Consider the following 19,585-nt stretch of genomic DNA (forward strand, 5'->3'; position numbering starts at 1 on the left):
TCAATAGATGAATGGATAAAAAAAAATGTGGCATCTATACACAATGGAGTACTACGCAGCACTAAAAAATGATAAAATCATAGAATTTGCAGGGAAATGGATGGCATTAGAGCAGATTATGCTAAGCGAAGCTAGCCAATTCTTAAAAAACAAATGCCAAATGTCTTCTTTGATATAAAGAGAGCAACTAAGAACAGAACAGGGAGGAAGAGCATGAGGAAAAGATTAACATTAAACAAAGACGATTGGGGGGAGAGAGAGGGAGAGAGAAGGGAAAACATATGGAAATTGTAGGAGACCCTCAATGTTACACAAAATACATAGAAGAGGTTGTGAGGGGAAAGGGGGGGAAACAAAGGAGAGAACTGAACAACAGCACAAGAGGTAGAGAGGGAAGATGGGAGGGGAGGGGAGGGGGGATAGTAGGGGATAGGAAAGGTAGCAGAATACAACAGTCACTAATATGGCATTATGTAAAAATGTGAATGTGTAACCGATGTGATTCTGCAATTTGTATTTGGGGTAAAAATGGGAGTTCATAACCCACTTGAATCAAATGTATGAAAGATGATATGTCATGAGCTTTGTAATGTTCTGAACAACTAATAAAAAAATTGTTATTTTTTTATTATTTTATTCTTTTTAATACTATTGTAAATAGAGTTTTCTAATTTTCTTTTCAGATTGTTCATTGTTAGTATATAGAAATGTAACTAACTTTTATTTGTTAACTTTTTAGGCTTCTATTTTGTTGAATTAATTTATGAATTCTGACAGTTTTTTTGTGGAATTTTTAGGATTTTCTACATCATCTGAAAACTGATAATTTTACTAATTTATTTACAATTTTAATGCCATTTATTTCTTGTCCAATTACCCTAACTAGAACTTCTAGTACTATGTTGAATAGAGGTGGTATCCATTTTTCCTTAATTGTGAAGCAGTAAAGCCATCAAGTTCAGAGCTTTTCTTTGTTAGGAGATTTTTGATTACTCACTGAGTCTTCTTCCTAGTTATAAGTTGATTTAAAGTGAAATCAACTGGTTACTGTTTTCCTTTTTACAATTCCTTTATTTGTTTTTTGTTTTTTTAAAGAGATTCCTTTATTTTTTTTTTAATGGGCCTTTATTTTGTTCATTTATTTATACACAGTGCTGAGAATCGAACCCAGTGCCTCACACATGCCAGGCAAGACCTCTGGAGTCACAACCCCAGCTCTACAATTCCTTTATTTGTAAAGTTAGGTTGTTATTTCAGATTTTTGTTCTTTTTTAAAAAATGTGTTTACTGCTATAAATTTCCCCCTTAGCACTACTCATGCTGTATTCCATAAGTTTGGTGTGTTGCATTTTCATTTTCATTCATCTCTAAGTATTTTCTATTTTCCCTTGTGATTTTTTTTCTTTGATCAACTGGTTGTTTAAGTGTATATTGTATATATTCTACAAAATTTTTGAATTTTCTAGTTTTACTTCTATTATTTTGACTTCTAGTTGGAAAATATACTTTTTTTTGTAGTTGGACACAATAACTTTATTTTATTATTTTTATGTGGTGTTGAGGATCGAACCCAGGGCCTTGCACGTGTGAGGCGAGTGCTCTACTGCTGAGCCATAACCCCAGCCCCTGAAAAATATACTTTTAATGATATCTTTCTTTTCAACATATGGTGTGTTCTGGAAAATGTCCCATGTTTAATAGAGAAGAACCTATATGCTGTTGTTGGGTAGAGTTCTATATATGTCTGTTAAATTCAGTTGCCTTATTGTATTGTTTAAGTACTGTGTGGACTTAATTCTGTCCTTTATTAAGAAGTGGGTAATAGAAATCTCCAACTGTTAGCATAGAACTTTTGATTCTCCCTTCAATTCTGTTAGTTCTTATTTCATACATATTGAAATCTATTATTAATTGTATAAATGTTTATAATTGTTATATCTTATTATATTGTATTTTATTAATATATTATGCCCTTTATATCTTATTTTTTAATTAATCTATTTTGTCAGATATTAGTATAGCCATCCCTTCTCTTTCTTGGTTACTATTTGCATACATATTCCTGAAGTATTCCATTTAATAGTTTCAGACCATGGTTGACTATAGGTAACTAAAGTTGCTAAAAGCAAAACCAAAGATAAGTGGAGAGTACTATATAGAATGCTTGGTGCAAAGATTTTTTGTTGTTGTTTCTTTGTTTTAGCACTTTGAATATTTTGTTCCACTGCTTTCTTGCTTACAGTTTCTGCTAATAATCTGTTGATGATATTACTGATAATCCCTTATAAGTTGCTTCTTTCTTGTTGCTTTCAAGATTCCTTTTTGTGTGTGAGTGTGTGTGTGTGTGTGTGTGTGTTTCACTAGTTTGATAATAATTTACTTCTGTGTGGATCTCTTTGATTTGATCTTACTTAGAGCTTGTTAGGAGTCTTGGGTATTCATGTCTTTCTTCAAATTTGGGAAGTTTTTTTTTAATTAGTTAATTTATTTGTTCTAATTTCTTATATATAACAGCAGAATCTATTTCAATTCATAGTACACAAATGGAGCACAGTTTTTCATGTCTCTGTATACAAAGTAGAGTCACACCATTCTTGTCTTCATACATGTACTTAGGGTAATAGTATCCATCTCTTTCCACAATCTTTCCTACCCCCATACTCCCTAGCTTCCTCTCCTTCCCCTTTGCCCTATCCAAAGTTCCTCCTTTTCTCCCATGCACCCCTAGCCCCCTTAAGGATCAGTATCCACTTATCAGAGAAAACATTTGGCCTTTCGTTTTTGGTCTTGGCTTACTTCACTTAGCATCATATTCTCCAACTCCATCCATTTACCTGCAAATGCCATGATTTTATTTTTTTAATGCTGAGTAATATTCTATTATGTGTATATACCATAGTTTCTTTATTTATCATCTATTGAAGGACATCTAGGTTGGTTCCATAATTTAGCTATTGTGAATGGTGCTGCTATAAACATTAATGTGGCTGTGTCACTATAGTATGATGATTTTAAGTTCTCTGGGTGTATACTGAGGAGTGCGAAAGCTGAGTCAAATGATAGTTTCATTCCAGGATTTCTAAGGAATCTCCATGCTGCTTTCCAGATTGATTGCACCAATTTTCAGTCCCACCCACCAATGTTCAAGAGTGTGCCTTTTCCCCCTACATCTTCACCAACACTTATTGTTGCTGGTATTTTTAATAACTGCCATTCTGACTGGAATGAGATGAAATCTTAGAGTAATTTTGATTTGCATTTCTCTAATTGCTATAAATGTTATTACTTTGACTATTCTGGATCTTTGATTTTTTCCAAATGAATTTCATAGTTTCTTTTTCTATTTTTATGAGGAATGTCATTGGGATTTTGATGGGAATTGTATTAAATCTGTGTAGTCCTTTGGTAGTATGGTCATTTTGACAATATTAATTCTGCCTATCCAAGAACAGGGGAGATCTTTCCATTTTCTAAGTTAATGTTTAATTTCTTCATTAGAGTGTTCTGTAGTTTTAATTGTAGAGGTCTTTCATCTCTTTGGTTAAGTTGATTCCCAAGTTTTTTTTCTTTCTTTTCTTTTTTTTTTTTTTTGAGGCTATTGTGAATGGGGTAGTTTTTCTAATTTCTCTTTTGGAGGATTCATCACTGATGTATAGAAATGCATTTGATTTATGGGTGTTGGTTTTATATCCTGCTATTTTGCTGAATTAATTTATTAGTTCTAGAAGTTTTCTGGTGGAATTTTTGAGGTCCTGTAAGTATAGAATCATTTCATTGGCAAATAGTGAAATAGTTTTGAGTTCTTCTTTTCCTATTTCTATCCCTTTAATTTCTTTCATTTGTCTAATTTTTCTGGCTAGAGTTTCAAGGACTGTGTTAAATAGAAGTGGTGAAAGAGGGCATCCCTGTCTTGTTCCAGTTTTTAGAGGGAATGCTTTCAATATTTCTTCATTTAGAATGGTGTTGGCCTGCGGTTTAGCATAGATTGCTTTTACAGTGTTGAGATATGTTCCTATTATACCTAGTTTTTCTAGTGTTTTGAACATGAAGAGGTCTGTATTTTGTTGAATGCTTTTTCTGCGTTTATTGAGATGATTGCATAATTCTTATATTTATATCTATTGATGTGATGGATTACATTTATTGATTTTTGTATGTTGAACCGACTTTGCATCCCTGGGATGAACCCCACTCAATTGTCGTACGCTATCTTTTTAATATGTTTTGGAAGCAATTTGCCAGAATTTTATTGAGAATTTTTGCATCTATGTTCATTAGAGATATTGATCTCAAGTATTCTTTCCTTGATGTGCCTTTGTCTGATTTTGGAATCAGGGTGATATCAGCCTCATAGAATGAATTTGGAAGTGTTCCTTCTTTTTCTATTTCATGGAATAATTTGAGGAGTATTGGTATTATTTCTTCTTTGAAGGTCTTTTAGAACTCAGCTGTGATTTTATCTGGTCCTGGGCTTTTCTTGGTTGGTAGGTATTTTATGGTGTCTTCTATTTCATTGCTTGAAATTGATCTGTTTAACCTGTGTATATTGTCCTGATTCACTTTGGTTAATCACATGACTCTAGAAATTTGTCAATGTGTTTGATATTTTCTATTTATTGGAGTACAAATTTTCAAAATAGTTTTTAATTTTCTTCTGTATTTCTATAGTGTCCGTTGTGATATTTCCTTTTTTAATCATGGATTTTAGTAATTTGAGTTTTCTTTCTCCTTCTCTTCATACCTTTCCCCAATCTCCTCCACTCCCCACTGTGATGCCCCAGGAAACCTCAGATATATTTTCTGTAAGTATAAACCATATTTGTATTTTTTGTAGTTTTTTATAACTACTGGACTCATATCATAGCACACATTATTTTGTTTGAAAATGGCATAACATTTTGGGATTCATGATTTTGTATGCATTAATATTTTATTCCTTAGTGTATAGTACTCTATTTTATGGATATTTATCAATTTGTTAGTTTATCGACTCATTAGCATTTGGGTTGTTTACAGTTTTGAGCAAACTTATGGTTTGTGATGGCCTTTGGCTCTTATACATATAGATTATCTCCTCTTTTTTATTTATTATTGTGAGATTATCACTAAGAATTGTGCTTCTTTGTAGGAATCCCATTTAGCTTCTTTGTAGCTAGATATACCTAGCTGGAAGGTGTATCTCAACCTAGCATACAATGAGTAAATGCTAGTAAATAAATATTTTTATAAGTTTTTGCATAGCCATACATTTTATTTTCCTTGATAAAATAAAGGTAGAATTATTGGGTCATAGAAAGTAGGTTTAAATATTTAAGAAAACTGCAAAACTGTTTTTGAAAGTGACTATAATGCTCTACACTGTTGCCAATAAGGTATGAATATTTCCTTTCACACATGGCACTATTAGTCTTACATTTTGTCAACTTGATGAAAGTATAATGGTATCTCTTTGGTTTCATTTATTTTATTTTATTTTCTGATGACTAATGATGGAGAGGATTTTCTAACACCATTCATTTACTGATTTTTGCGAAGTATTTGTTTAAATCTTTTGCTCATCTTTTAACTGAGTTGTAATCCACTTATTATAGTCATCAGAGTACTTTGTATATTATGAACACATCATTTGTCAGACATATATTTTCTTCCACCATATGGTTTCCCTTTCCATTTCCTTAATTGTGTCTTTCAATAGGCAAATTTTTTAATTTTGATGCAATCCAGTCTGTCAGTTATTTTGTTTTATTTTTTGTGCTATGTCCTTTCTAAGACACAAAGATAACAAAGGTAGCAAATATTTTTCTTTATGTTTTTTCCTAAAGTATCTTAAAAGCTTTGGCTTTTATTCATAGTTCCATAGTTAGTTTGAATTAATTTTAATGTATGTTTAGAGTTAGGAGAACCTAAGTACATTCCAATGGAAGAATTTCTGATTGATTTTCTAAACTGATGAATCTGGATGATTCAACACCATTCCATAAAAATACCATGTTGCCCATTTTACTAACTTTTTATCTTTGTAAAAAAATCAATTGGCCATCTATCTATCTATCTATATCTATATATAGGTTTGTTTCTATATGTTTTATTTTTTTCCGTTGATTTTTTTTACCTGCCTTCCCATCTCCATGTCAAAATTACACTGCCTTGACAGTTTTATAATGAACTTTGATAGTAGATAGTGTAAGCTCTTCAACTTTGTTCTTTTTCAAAATCAATTCAGTGATTAGATATTTTATTTCCATAGAAAGTTTAGTATTAATTTGTTATTTTATATAAAGCTTTCTTTTGGTATTTTATTTCAGATTATATTCAATGTGTAGAGAATTTACATTTTATCAATATGGGATATTGGAGTCAATGAATATGTATTATTTCCATTTATTTAGATCTTTAATTTTTTCTTAGCAATTTTTTGTGGGTTTTAAGTGTAAAGGTTTTTCCTTTTCTTTTTCTTTCTTTTTTTTTTAACTTTCTAGTCTTTATTACCTGATTATAAAAATAGAGTTGATTTCCGAATGTTGGTCGAGTATCCTGTGATCTTTCTAGATTCTTGTTAGAACTGGTAGCCTTTATATAAGTTACTTAAAGTTTCTCACTCTAAGAAAACTCATGACTATGTATGAGTAAGATAATGATATCTGTGTTTTTTAAAAATTTCTTTTTCTTCCTTTATTGCATAGGCTAGGAATTTTGGTTTAATTCTAAGTAGAAATTGTCTTTTAACTATCTCTGTCTTTGTCTTTCTCCATTTTATTTATTCAGTGTCTAATAGATAATCATGTTCAATTTTCTATCTACCTTGATCTCAACATTCCTTTTTTTTTTTTTTTTTTGGTACAGGCGATTAAACCTGTGGTCTAGCATATGTTTGGCAATTCTGCCACTGAGCTATATCCCCATCTCTTTATAAATTTTGAGATAACGTCTTATTGTGTCATTCAAGCTGGCCTCAATTTTGTAGCCCTTTTGCCTCAGCCTCTGAGTAGCTGAGATTATAGTTGTGTACCACCATACCCAGCTTAATATATTACTTTTGATGATTATATAACAACAGTAAGCTATAATGGAATGTCTAAAATACACAAGGAACTATTTTAAGCAATTTACATGTATTATTTCATTTAAAATTTACAAGACCTTAATTATTGGTAAGCATGAAATTCATTTTTACAAATAAGGGTATTAGGAATAAAGAGAAAGTACATTACAAGAGGTAAAAAATCTTAAAATAAGTAATAGTGTTTTCCTTATATGATAAATAGCTATAATATAAGGGAGAAAATAAACATAACAAGTATGATTATAGTGCTATGGGACTTATGATGAAGGAAAAGTCCTGGAGATGCACTTGAATGTTTGCTTGAGGAATTAATTAATCAGATTATATTTAAAGTATTTTCTAGGATTATAATTCAGTATAGAATATATATTTCTTGGGGCTATGGAAATAGCTCAGTGGTAAAGCACCTGGCTAGCATGCATGGGGCCCTGAGTTCAATCCCCATCACCACATAAAAAGCAAACAACAATAATAAAAAAATGATATTTAAAAAAATATATTTTTTTTCATTTCAGTAATGTCATGATACCATAGTATATGATACATCAGTGAAGAAAGGGTGTGGGAGGGAATTGTTTTCTAGCAGTTCTAGTATGTAATCAAGATGAGAACAGAGTAATGTATAATAGTAACTCTGGAGGTAAATATTAAGATATAAGAAAATTACCAGAAAGATTTTATGTGGGGATAGAGATAAAAGCCACATATTCTCAAAGACCACTTCAAGCTTTGAGCCTAATGATCACTTAGAATGTATGTTTTTGAAGAATAAGATGACCCTTGTGGTGCCTTTTCAAATCATATACTTGTGACAATTACCAAAATTCTTCTCCCACCTCTGCCCTGCACAAACACATACATAGACATAGGAAAATATTGGTCATTGGTTATGTTTTCAGTATCCCCCAAGTGATTAGAATTTTAATCCTTCTCTTCCCTTAGTTATTGGTCTGCAGTTTCCTAAAATGGCTTAATTTATAGGAAATTTGACAAAATGAACCTTTTCACAGATTGACAATTTTTATTAGACATTTATGTTGAGATATTTTAAAGGAGTTGGAAATATAAGATATCAGAGAAATTAGATCTATAACAAGATATAGATTTGGAGTTATTTCAGTAGCGATGACAATTAAATCAAATGTTATGTTAAAAAAAATTTAAATAAGATTTATTCTTTTCTCTTTTCTTTTTATTTTCATCCCTCTCTCCTTCACTCTTTCCCTTCTTTCCTTTCACAAATAGACATCTAATATGTGCTTAGGATACACAGTGGTAAATAAAAACTTGCAGAGTTATCACATTTTTAGGGACTTCAGTTTAATGGGGATAAAAATTAAGCACATCATGACACATAAATAAATGCCATATTAATTCCAGCCAGGGAAATTTTAACATGGTATTTTCCTAGCTTAAAAATACATTGCTTCCCTAAAATTATAGGCTGCTTGATACTTGACGTATTGAAAATTATAGGCTGCTTTTGAAATTCTGTTTTCCCATAGAACTAATAATATGAAGAGTTCTCATGTAATCCCATAAAGTCCTATTTAACTATTGCTAAATATCTCTTTGTAACTTTGTTTTTGTGGGTAGATTTTTTCGACGTGGTGATATAGGAGACTTGCTGAAGATAATGTTATTATATTGATGGGAATTAGACTGAAAGAAAAAGCTGAAAAGAAAAGGAATCAGTCTTTGAACAATATGATTAGTCCATCCACACCTAGGGTCTGCGCATGAACAAAGACTAATACATTTTAGGCTATATCATGAGTTTATATTCTGATAAGGGAGAGAGAACATGTAAACCATTAGATGCAATATGACGTATTATGTCCAGGAATACATGTTTTTAATAAGATGTAGAACTAACAGACTACTTAGTAAGGGTCAGAGAAAACATGAAGAGAAATAAGTGATATCTCAGTATGCATTGGAGGATAAATAGTGCTTTACTTGATGAACTGATATAAGTAGAGAGAGACATTCCTTTAGGTTTGAAGGCATACAAGAATACAATTTCAGGAATGGTAATACAGTATTTAAAGGAACTAAAATTGTGAGTCATACAGGAATGGGAGAGAAAGCTAGGAAAGTATGATTATGTAATACCTCATAGGACATGGTTTCGATGTCTGCAGGAAGATGAATAGAAGTATAGACATAAAATTTCATACTTAGGGCCTATTCGATTTGAAGGAGCCATGTTCAAGAATTTTCCTGATGGGAGTTGGGAAGGGGGGTGCACTCCTGTAATCCCAGTGACTCAGGAGGTTGAGGCAGGAGGGTCCCAAGTTCAAGGCCAACCTCAGCAACTTAGCAACATCTTTATATAGCAATATAGCAAAACACTGTCTCAAAAAAAAAAAATAAATAAAGGATATAAGCCAGTAGTAGTATAGTGATCCTAGGTTCAATCCCCAGCACCAAAAAAAAAAAAAAAAAAAAAAGTTACCCAAAGGAAATTTTTTTCATCTATTTTTTAAATTTTTGAATTTGTTTTAATTAGTTATACATGACAGTAGAATGACAGTAAAATGCATTTATACACTTTGATATATGTAAATTGGGTATAATTTCTAATTTTTCTGATTGTACATGCTATAGAATCACATCAGTCATACAGTCATATGAAATTTTATATTAAATTTAATATACTTACTTTTTTCCTCACTCATTCTTTTCAGGATCCTTCAGTTATAGTGATTTTCTAATCCTTTAGAGATCACCAGATAATCTTTCTGTTGTAGGGACAGACAAGTGAAGTCACCAAAGATGGCAGGAAACAGTTTTATTTGGCTGCAGCCAGGTTCAGAGGGCACAGCTTTTGCTGTAATCAATCAATCCCCTGAACCCGAGTTCAGGTAGTTTCAGAATTTTATACCCAGCATGTAAGGGGAGGGGCTCAGAAGTTCACAGTCTGCAAAAGTTCACATAAAAGCAGCTTTTTCGTTCACTGTTTTGGGCAACACCTGAGAAGGGGAGACTTTCTCTCTCCTTTCTTCTCTATACCAGCTGTTACCATGGAGCCTAATTGGTATCTTCTCTTATCTTAAAAATGTAGACATCTCTGTGAAGCCCAGCTCAAGGCCAGAGGCCTTGTTTGCATATTTCTACAAACTACTATACTGGATACATTTGTGAAAAACTAGTAAGGAGGTGTCCAGCACCTGGAGTGCTATTATTTTCCTGGCCAAGTAAAACAGGGCAACAGTTTATCTACATGGAACTCTTTTGCAGAGACTCTTTTGCTGACAGTCCCAAAATCAGCCAAGGTGAAGATTTCTGGAGCAGCCCAATTAAGACTTTTCTGTAGAGAAAGGGGGTACCACTACATTTCCTCTTGATCATTTTCTTTAGTGGATATAATATCACGTTCATTTTTAAAAATATATATATTTTATTTCTTAGTTTTAGGTGGACATAATATCTTTATTTAACATTTATGTGGTTCTGAGGATCGAATCCAGTGCCTCATACATGCTAGGCGAGCACTCTACCACTGAGCTACAACCCCAGCCCCCCACATTCATTTTTATAGTAAATACAGTTCTAAGAATAAATTAAGCATAAAACAACTTGGAAATTTCCAAGAATATGAGTTCCCAGTTAAATTGATGACTGAGTTTTATATTTGAATCTAGAAAGTCTGATTCATAATCCTTTCACTTGAGAAAAGATTTTTTTTTTGTGATGCTGGAGATTGAACCCATAGCCTTTTGCATATGAGGCAAGTACTCTACCAACTGAGAGAAAGGATATTTTAATATTCTATATATCCTAGCAATACTAGGTAATTGGTGTTTACATTTTTTAAAGAGCTTGATTATATGTTTTTATAATGCCTATAAATGATTTTAAGGAAAGAAATCTAAACTTCCCAGTGATAATTGATTTGACCTTATGTTTCTCTTTATTTAGGTTAGATTTGTATCTAGCTCTTTGTTCTCTTAAAAATAGTATTACAAGGGCTGGGTTGAGCACTTTTTTCCTTAGCCATTATTTAGAAAATTGTTTTCTTTTAGTGCCTTCTGGAATGTTACATAAATTTTTCTTTAGCCATTATTGCCAGAATTCCTATCTTCATCCCAGTGCCAGTGAAGACAATGTAAATTGTTAAGAAAATTGTTTTCTTTTAGTGCCTTCTGGAATGTTACATAATTTTTTCTTTAGCCATTATTGCCTGAATTCCTATCTTCATCCCAGTGCATGAAGACAAAGATAAAACCAATCTACAGCTTCTGCAATAGCCATCACTGAACTGCTTACAGAACTTACCTGGATCACTTGTTTGCATTTTGAACTCACCTATATGCATTGTGAACTATCTGTTAGTGCAGCGACTTGTGGTAGTGTTGGGGTATTTTTGCTGATGATGTCATCGGTGGTACAATTTTTCCAAAAGGAGCCGTCAATTGGCTTGGTGTATCTTCCTCCCTTCTGCTTGTCATGATCGTTCAGCTAAAATTTGGGGGCCAACAGAGGTGAGGCAAAGAACCTCACCCCCCCGCTGGTACGAAGACCTCCACACAGGTGTGGCTGTATACTGGACCGGTAGTCAGTGACGGGTAAGATCCAATTACTATGGTACCATCCTAAGACAGGAGGCTGACGCCTTGAGGTCAGCTCATCCGATAACGGGTAAGGACCATATGTACTATTGGACAACCTAAGGCAGGCACGGTCCCTAAGCCACATGCTTGTTGTTTAAACAGAGAGGGGGAGATGTTGAGAGCCACAGCCGAAGGGGCTCCAGCAAACTTTCAGACTACCAGCTGATGATTGGCTCACAGCGGCCCCAGCAACATCTAGCAACATCTAGCTGATTGGCTCCTCTGCAGTGATGCTCATTGGGCTGTTTCCCTGCCCTTTCAGACCACGGAGCTGCTCATTGTGGGACTTTTTTGGCTCCGCCCATGCGACCCAGCCAATCGGCCTCAAGAGCAGGAGGATTGTGGGAGGAAGAAGCCGGTTGGGGTGTGTGGTGTGGGAAGCCGGTGGTGGCAGTTGGGCTCTGAGGGTTTTTTCCTGAGGAGCTGTTTTGTTTATCTTGTGTGGTTCTAAAAATAAAGTTAGTTTCTTTTGACAAGTGGCTCCTGAATTGTGCCCAGCCAGACTGCGGCACATATGTGAGGCATTGGATTTGATTCTCAACACCACATATAAATAAATAAAATAAAGGTCTATCAAAAACTAAAAAAAAAATTTTTTTAAATAGTATTATGAGGACTGGAGGTGTACTTTGGTGATAGAGAACTTGCCTCTCATGGACTAGGTCCTGGATTTGATTCCCGATTCAACAACAACAAAAATAACATTATGTTTATTTTTTAGAAAATACCAAACAAATATGCTATTGGAGCACAATATTTATTTTATTTTCATAGTTTCTCTTTACATTTCTTAGGAATTAATCATGATGTTTAATTTTTTTATTTATAATTTAGTTGACCTATTATGCTACATAGGGAAAACAATACTGTCTCTGCTCTTATAGCTTCTTGAGTTACTGAAAAAAAAATTAATTGAAAAATGGCTCTCACATTGTGTATTTTGGTGATTTAAAATTTTTCATTTAAATGTTTGCTTGAGATTAGCTTTGGTGGCTTTATGTGAATAAAAAAGATGTTCCTGAGGCTATTATTTATTTTTCCACACAGGGTTTCTCTCCTCTCTCTCTTTCCATGTGATATAGAGGATCAAACTTAGGGGTGCTCTTCTGCTGAGCTATATCCTCCAGCCCTTTTAATTTTTCTAAATTTTGAGACAGGTTCTCTCTAAATTGCTGACATTGATATTGACTTGAGATTCTCCTGCCTTGTCCTCCTGGGTCTCTGGATTTATAGGCCTGACACATAGTGTTTTCTCTTTGAGGACTTTGGGGGTGTTGGGCAGTGGCCAGTGGAAGACCTAGCATTATTATCAGGAACTATTGTCTTTTCTAGAACAGTTGATTTGCTTTAATCTTACACTAGAGTTTTTACTTCTCTGTTATTATACGTAACTCGTTTTCTAAAAAGATTCCAGATCTTTGTTATTTATCTTATATCTATCATTAGATATTCTTCTAATATCTAGGATAGTCTAGTATCTATAAATAAAGCATTCTTTACCTGATTTTTTTTAGTCTTGAACCCAGGGCACTCTACCACTGCGTTCCATCTCCAGTACTTTTTCATTTTTTGAGACAGGGTCTCACTAAGTTGCTGAGGTTGTCCTTGAACTTGTGATCCTTCTTCCTTAGCCTCCTGGCGTAGCTGGGATTACTACAACTGATTTCTTTTCCTAAGTTTTTAGGAACAGACTCTTAATTCTCTATATTGTCCCGAAAAGATTTAATCTTTATCTGTTTCTATGTTCTTGGATCATCATGGCCAACAACATGTGGTGGATCATCATGGACCTCTCATTTTTCACGTGCTAAATTTTGTCTAGGGCAATATTTTAAGGGGAAAAATAGATGATAGAGGTGAATATGTCTCCCTAATTGCATTTTAAAAACATCATTCTTATTGCGCTAATTGTAGGAGCTCCTCTTCTCATATAAAGATATGTTTTAAAGGTATGGAAACTGGGCTTTTGATATTCAAAATAGATTTTTCCATAGAAGTAATACAGTAAGTATGGCAATTATGAAATAAATCTGATCTGAAATAGAATGGCCCGTAATATAAACTACAATCAAACCAAAGGGAATTGTAATTAAATTGATATGATAATAAAAACTTGTGCTGCTTTTGCATGCAGGTGCTTATGGAAAACCTTGTGAGAGACTTAGAAAAATTTTAAATGAATACTTTTAGGAGCTTTTGAGATTGATGATACTGTATCTATTGTATCTAGGTCCTGGATTTGATTCCCAACAAATTTGAGGAAACATATTCAAAAGAAGTTCTTGATGGTCATATTTTTGTATTAAAAAAAATAGTCATTGAGATCAATGATTAGATCTCCTTTGTTGAAAAGTTGACATACAATCACTATATTACTTTTTAAAAAGTAACACGTTTGCTATTTTTACCAAACATCAGTTGTAATGTGTTACTACAGAATAATAAATACTACAGGTATTTAGATTCCCCCTCTTTCCTTCAGTTCCTTACAATTCAGCAATATGGAAAACAATAATGACAAACACCACAGGACAGTTTTAGGACAGTTAAGGAAATCTACATAAGGGGTATTTAGGTAATATTTCTGTAGCAGTATCAAATTCCTTGAGTGTGATAATGCTATTGTAATAATAAAGTAAAATGTCCTTGTTCTTATGTGATCCATGCTGACATATTTTGGAATAAAGTATCAAGACACCAGCGAACTCACTTTCAAGTGGTTCAGAATAATAAGTGTACATAAAGCAAAGGTGGCAAGATGTTGATTAAAAAAAAACACATACGAGTTGAAAGACTGAGTATTTATTATTAACACAGCTACCCTATAAACAGCAAGAAGTCCAATTGGACTTTTTCTCCATGGTGCATTCCAGCTCCCTGGGTTTATAGGACTGAAACATAGTGTTTTCTCTGTGAGGACCTTGGGGGTGTTGGGAAGTGGCCAGTGGGAGGCCTAGCATTATTATTAGGAACTGTTGTCTTTTCTGGAACATATAATTAAAAACCTAATAAGCTTCTCTAGGATAGTTGAAGCCATATGTGTTAAATTAATTGCATACATTTCATTTTATTTGAATGCTCCTTGGATATCTCAAACTTGAAGACTTTTAAGCTGATTGTGGTTTTTTTTAATGCATTTAAATTTTTTTTTTAATTTATTCTTTTTAGATATACATGACAGTAGAGAGTATATTGATGTACATACATGGAATATAACTTATTTTAATTAGGATCCCATTCTTATGGTTGTTTTTAGTTATATATGACAACAGAATCCATTTTGATATAATTATACAAGCATAGAATATATCTTATTCTAGTTAGAGTCCCATTCTTATGGATGTACATGGTGGTGGGATTCACTGTGTTGTTTTCATATAAGTACCTGGGAAAACTATGTCAGATTCATTCCACTGTCTTTCCTTTTCTTATCCCACCATCTCTTCCCTCTATTCTCCATTGTTTAATCTATTGCACTTCTGTTTTTCCCCTCACTCCCAACCCGTTATTGTGGGTTCATTTCCACCTATCAGAGAAAACATTCAGCCTTTGGTTTTTTTTGGAACTGGCTTACTTCACTTAGCATGTTCATCTCCAGATCCATCAATTTCCTGGCAAATGTCATAAAGTCATCCTTTATGGTTGAGTAATACTCCATTGTGTATATATACCACATTTTCTTTTTTTTAATTTTTTAATTTTAATTTGTTTTTATATATGACAAACAGTGGACTGCATTACATCATATTACACATATAGAGCACAATTTTTCATGTCTCTGGTTGTATACAAAGTATATTCACACCACTCGTGTCTTCCTACATGTACTTTGGGTAATGATGTTCATTTCATTCTGCCATCATTTCTAACCCCACGGCCCCTCCCTTCCCCTTCCACCCCTTTGCCCTATCTAGAGTTTGTCCATTTCTCCCATGCTCCTGCTCCCTACCTCACTATGAATCAGCCTCCTTATATCAGAGAAAACATTCGGCATTTGGTTTTTGGGGATTGGCTAACTTCACTTAGCATTATCTTCTCCCACTTTATCCATTTACCTGCAAATGCTATGATTTTATTCTCTTTTATTACTGAGTAATATTCCATTGTATATATATACCACATTTTTTAATCCATTCATCTACTAAAGGGCATCTAGGTTGGTTCCACAATTTAGCTATTGATACCACATTTTCTTTATCCATTCATCTAATGAAGGGCAACTAGATTGGGTTCCATAGCTTAGCTATTGTGAATTGAGCTGCTATAAATATTGTGGCTGTGTCACTGTAGTATGCTGATTTTAACTTTTTTTGAGATAACTTGGACAAATGTGGTTCCATTCCATGTTTTTTGAGGAATTTCCATACTGCTTTCCAGAGTGATTGTACCAATTTGTAATCCCACTAGCAATGTGTGAGTGTATCCATTTCCCCACATCCTTGCCAATATTTAGTTACTTGTAGTCTTGATAACTGCCATTCTCATTGGACTGAGATGGAATCTCAGTGTAGTTTTAATTTGCATTTCTCTAATTCCTAGATATGTTGAACATTTTTTCATATATTAATCGATCGTATTTCTTCTGTGAAGTGTCTATTCATTTCCTTTGCCCATTTATTCATTAGATTATTTAGTTTTTCTTTTGGTATTAAGTTTTTGAGTTCTTTATATATACTGGAAATTAATGCTCTGAGGAATTGCACACAGTTTAAATAAGCCAATTTTTAAAGAGTTAACCTGTGTTTTCAAGTGTATGTTTTGTAATTCCCAAGGGATAATATATTGTTTAGTTTCATTTGTGTTGTAGTATTAAAGGTGATTTTAGTAATCAGTTTTTTTCAATTTCAACTCTTTTCATTGTTCTTTGTATAGGGAATAGTGATCCTAGAAGAATGTCAGCTTCCAAAAGACATTTTGAAAAAACAAATACAATTTGCTGACCAAGCAGCTTCATTAAATACTACAGGGAATCCTCAGGTTCCCCAAGGGAATCAAGATCCTTTACCAGAACAGGATTTTGAGATGTCACCAAGCAGCCCTACCCTACTTCTTCGAAACATAGAAAAACAGGTAAAATCAGAATAAAGCATCTGTGGTATGAAATAACTTTCACCAGTTTTATAAATTACTCAAATAAATATTATTATATATGTGTCTGCCTGGGATGTGGATTACTAAAATTTGACTATTTGCTGGGTGCAGTGATGCGTGTTTGTAATCCTTGTGATTCAGAAAGCTGAGGCAGGGGGATTATAAGTTCAAAGCCAGCCTCAGCAACTTAGTAAGACCCTTAGCAACTTAACCAGATCTTTCTAAAAAATTAAAGACTGGGGATATAGCTCAGTGATTAAAGCATCCCTAGTTTCATTCCCTAGTACCACAACAATTAATTAGTCAATTTAATAAATAAATAAAACTAGCAAATTTACATTACACCCAATCAAAATATTTACTCTATGACTTGTCTTTATTTTAATATTGATATTCTTTAAATTATTTAGATTTTAATTAGAACATAGCTTTAAAGTAATCATTCATCTATTCTAGGGCGTGGAAAATACTTTTTCTAACAAAATTGCTTATTACTAGACTTTTTTCAGTGCAAAAGAACAGGGATATTTGTTACAAGTAGTTGGTAAATCTGAGAAGTTGACCAAATTTATTGTTCAGGAATTTAGTAAAAGATAATATTGGAATATGAGTGTCTTTATAAAGAATGATTATTCAAATGGAAAGTCAGAAAAGCCTCTAACAAATTACTCTGATTCCAAAGCTTTCTCTGGTATCTAAATTCTATTGTAAATGACTTCAGAAGTTTGATTATTCTGACATATCTACCTTATATCTATCCTTTGCAACTGGACAGATCTGTCAGAGCATAATCATTCTTAACCACTGCTGCATGCTACACTGTTCCTCTAGGAAATAATATGGATTCATATCTGCCTACATCTAATTTTTCTGTTTTTTTTTTTAACATACACTGTGAAATAATTTAGTGATTGGTTCCTGGTAAACCAAAATACAATATATATTTTCCCATATATTTCCCCTATTTTTTAGGTCTATAAATTGCCTACAGTTTTCCTTAGTTGAAATATATAATCAAACCACTTAGCCAGGCATGGTGGCGCATGCCTGTAATCCCAGCGGCTTGGGAGCTAAGACAGGAGGATCATGAGTTCAAAGCCAGCCTCAACAACTTAGTAAGGCCCTAAGCAACTCAGTGAGACCCTGTCTCTAAATAAAAATATAAAAAAGGAGTGGGGATGTGGCTCAGTGGTTAAGCACCCTGGGTTCAATCCTCAGTACTGAAACAAACAAATAAAAAATAACCACAAAAAAACAAACCACTTGTAATTCAGAAGGCTATTTAGTAATTTATCTGATATTAAATTGGAATGCCTGAAATTTGGATCCTACCTACATTTTTTAACACCTTTATGATACTTGTTCAAACTACTTAATCTTTCTTTCCTATAATTTCATCATCTATATTTGGTATTAATAGTGATATCAGTAGTTCTAATATCTACTTAGAAGACTAGTTTTAAAGATTAGAACTATTCTAAATTTGTTGCCTAGTGTAGTACCTGGCGTATAGTGGACAATAAAGTATATCTATATTTTTTATTATTAATGGGGTTGTCTCAAGGAAGATATATAGATATTATTAGCTGGTTTCAAATGTTCTAGAAGATGAGATTGGTAGATAAAGGAATTGTAATAAAAAGGATATGGAAAACAATGAATAATTAAAAATGTAAATCGTCTGGGCTCATTGGTACATGCCTGTAATCTCAGCTACTCAGGGGACTGAGGAGGATCACAAGTTCAAGATTGGCTTGGGTAATTTAGTGAGACCCTGTCTCAAAATAAAAAATAAAAAGGGCTTGGTATGTAGCTTAGTTGTAGAAAGCCCATGGATTTAATCCCCAATACTGCCAAAGGGGGAAAAAAGTAAAAAAATCATTGTAGCATAAATCATCTTCCTAGATTAAGAGATTTCTTAAAATATAAACAATTACAGTGCTGGGGTGGTAGCTCAGTGGTAGAGCACTTGCCTTGCACGCATAATGCACTGGGTTCAATCCTCAGCACCACATAAAATAAATGAATAAAATCAATTAAGATATTGTATCCACCTACAACTTAAAAAAAATAAGCAATTACATGTTTGATGAGAAGTTTAAGTATTGAATAGGAATATAGACCTGGGAGTTAACTCACATCCCTTGCTTAACACTATTAAAGGATTGACTGTTTTCTTGCAGAGTGCACAGTTAACTGAAATCATCAACAGTTTGATTGCCCCTCTCAACTTGTCTCCAACTTCATCACCACTCTCCTCTAAATCCTGCAGCCATAAATGTCTGGCTAATGGCATTTCTAGGAGGTAGGTATCAGTGTGATAATTATGCTTCTAAATTTGGTTTTACACATTTAATTTTATTTTGATTATGTTGATCCAAAAGTATTATAGCTATATTTTAAGGACTACTAGAGTGTAATTAGTAGACCATAGATACAGTTTTACTTTAGATAACAACAAACTAATATAATTAAGATAAATATAAACTTTGGAATGACAGAGAAATGTTTCTAGAAAGATCATATGTTTCTAAAAAAGTTTGCCAGTGATAACATTTGCTATAGAAGTTTTGTCTTATTTTCCATACCTTCCATTTTGTACCTTTTGTATTCTTAAGCACCACGCTACTTTTGCAGTACATGTTGAGGAAATAAAGATCATACATATAGGTTGGGCATAGACAATTGGAAGATATGGACAAATTTCGGCTTAAATTTTTTGTCAATTTTTTATATCTTAATCTCTGTAAAGTGATTTTTTTCTGAATGTAATTAACAAAATAACTTTTATAATCATTAGCAACTTATTTTTATG

At 33.2% G+C, this 19,585-nt stretch overlaps 1 protein-coding gene across 9 annotated transcripts in view; it reads left to right on the plus strand.

The window, feature by feature from the left end:
- Positions 1-19,585, plus strand: part of Kansl1l (KAT8 regulatory NSL complex subunit 1 like) — a 155,483-nt gene that overhangs the window by 44,395 nt on the left and 91,503 nt on the right. For 7 of the 9 annotated variants that reach the window (XM_076866799.2, XM_076866806.2, XM_076866805.2 and 4 more), the window contains exons 4-6: positions 4,782-4,802; positions 16,552-16,749; positions 18,954-19,075. In XM_076866799.2, the coding sequence (XP_076722914.2) occupies positions 4,782-4,802; positions 16,552-16,749; positions 18,954-19,075 (341 nt within the window). The remainder of the gene's footprint in view (positions 1-4,781; positions 4,803-16,551; positions 16,750-18,953; positions 19,076-19,585) is intronic. The other 2 variants (XM_076866803.2, XM_076866807.2) reach the window with 1 other exon arrangement.

This window comes from Callospermophilus lateralis, chromosome 9, assembly GCF_048772815.1.
Source record: "Callospermophilus lateralis isolate mCalLat2 chromosome 9, mCalLat2.hap1, whole genome shotgun sequence".
NCBI lineage: Eukaryota > Metazoa > Chordata > Mammalia > Rodentia > Sciuridae > Callospermophilus > Callospermophilus lateralis.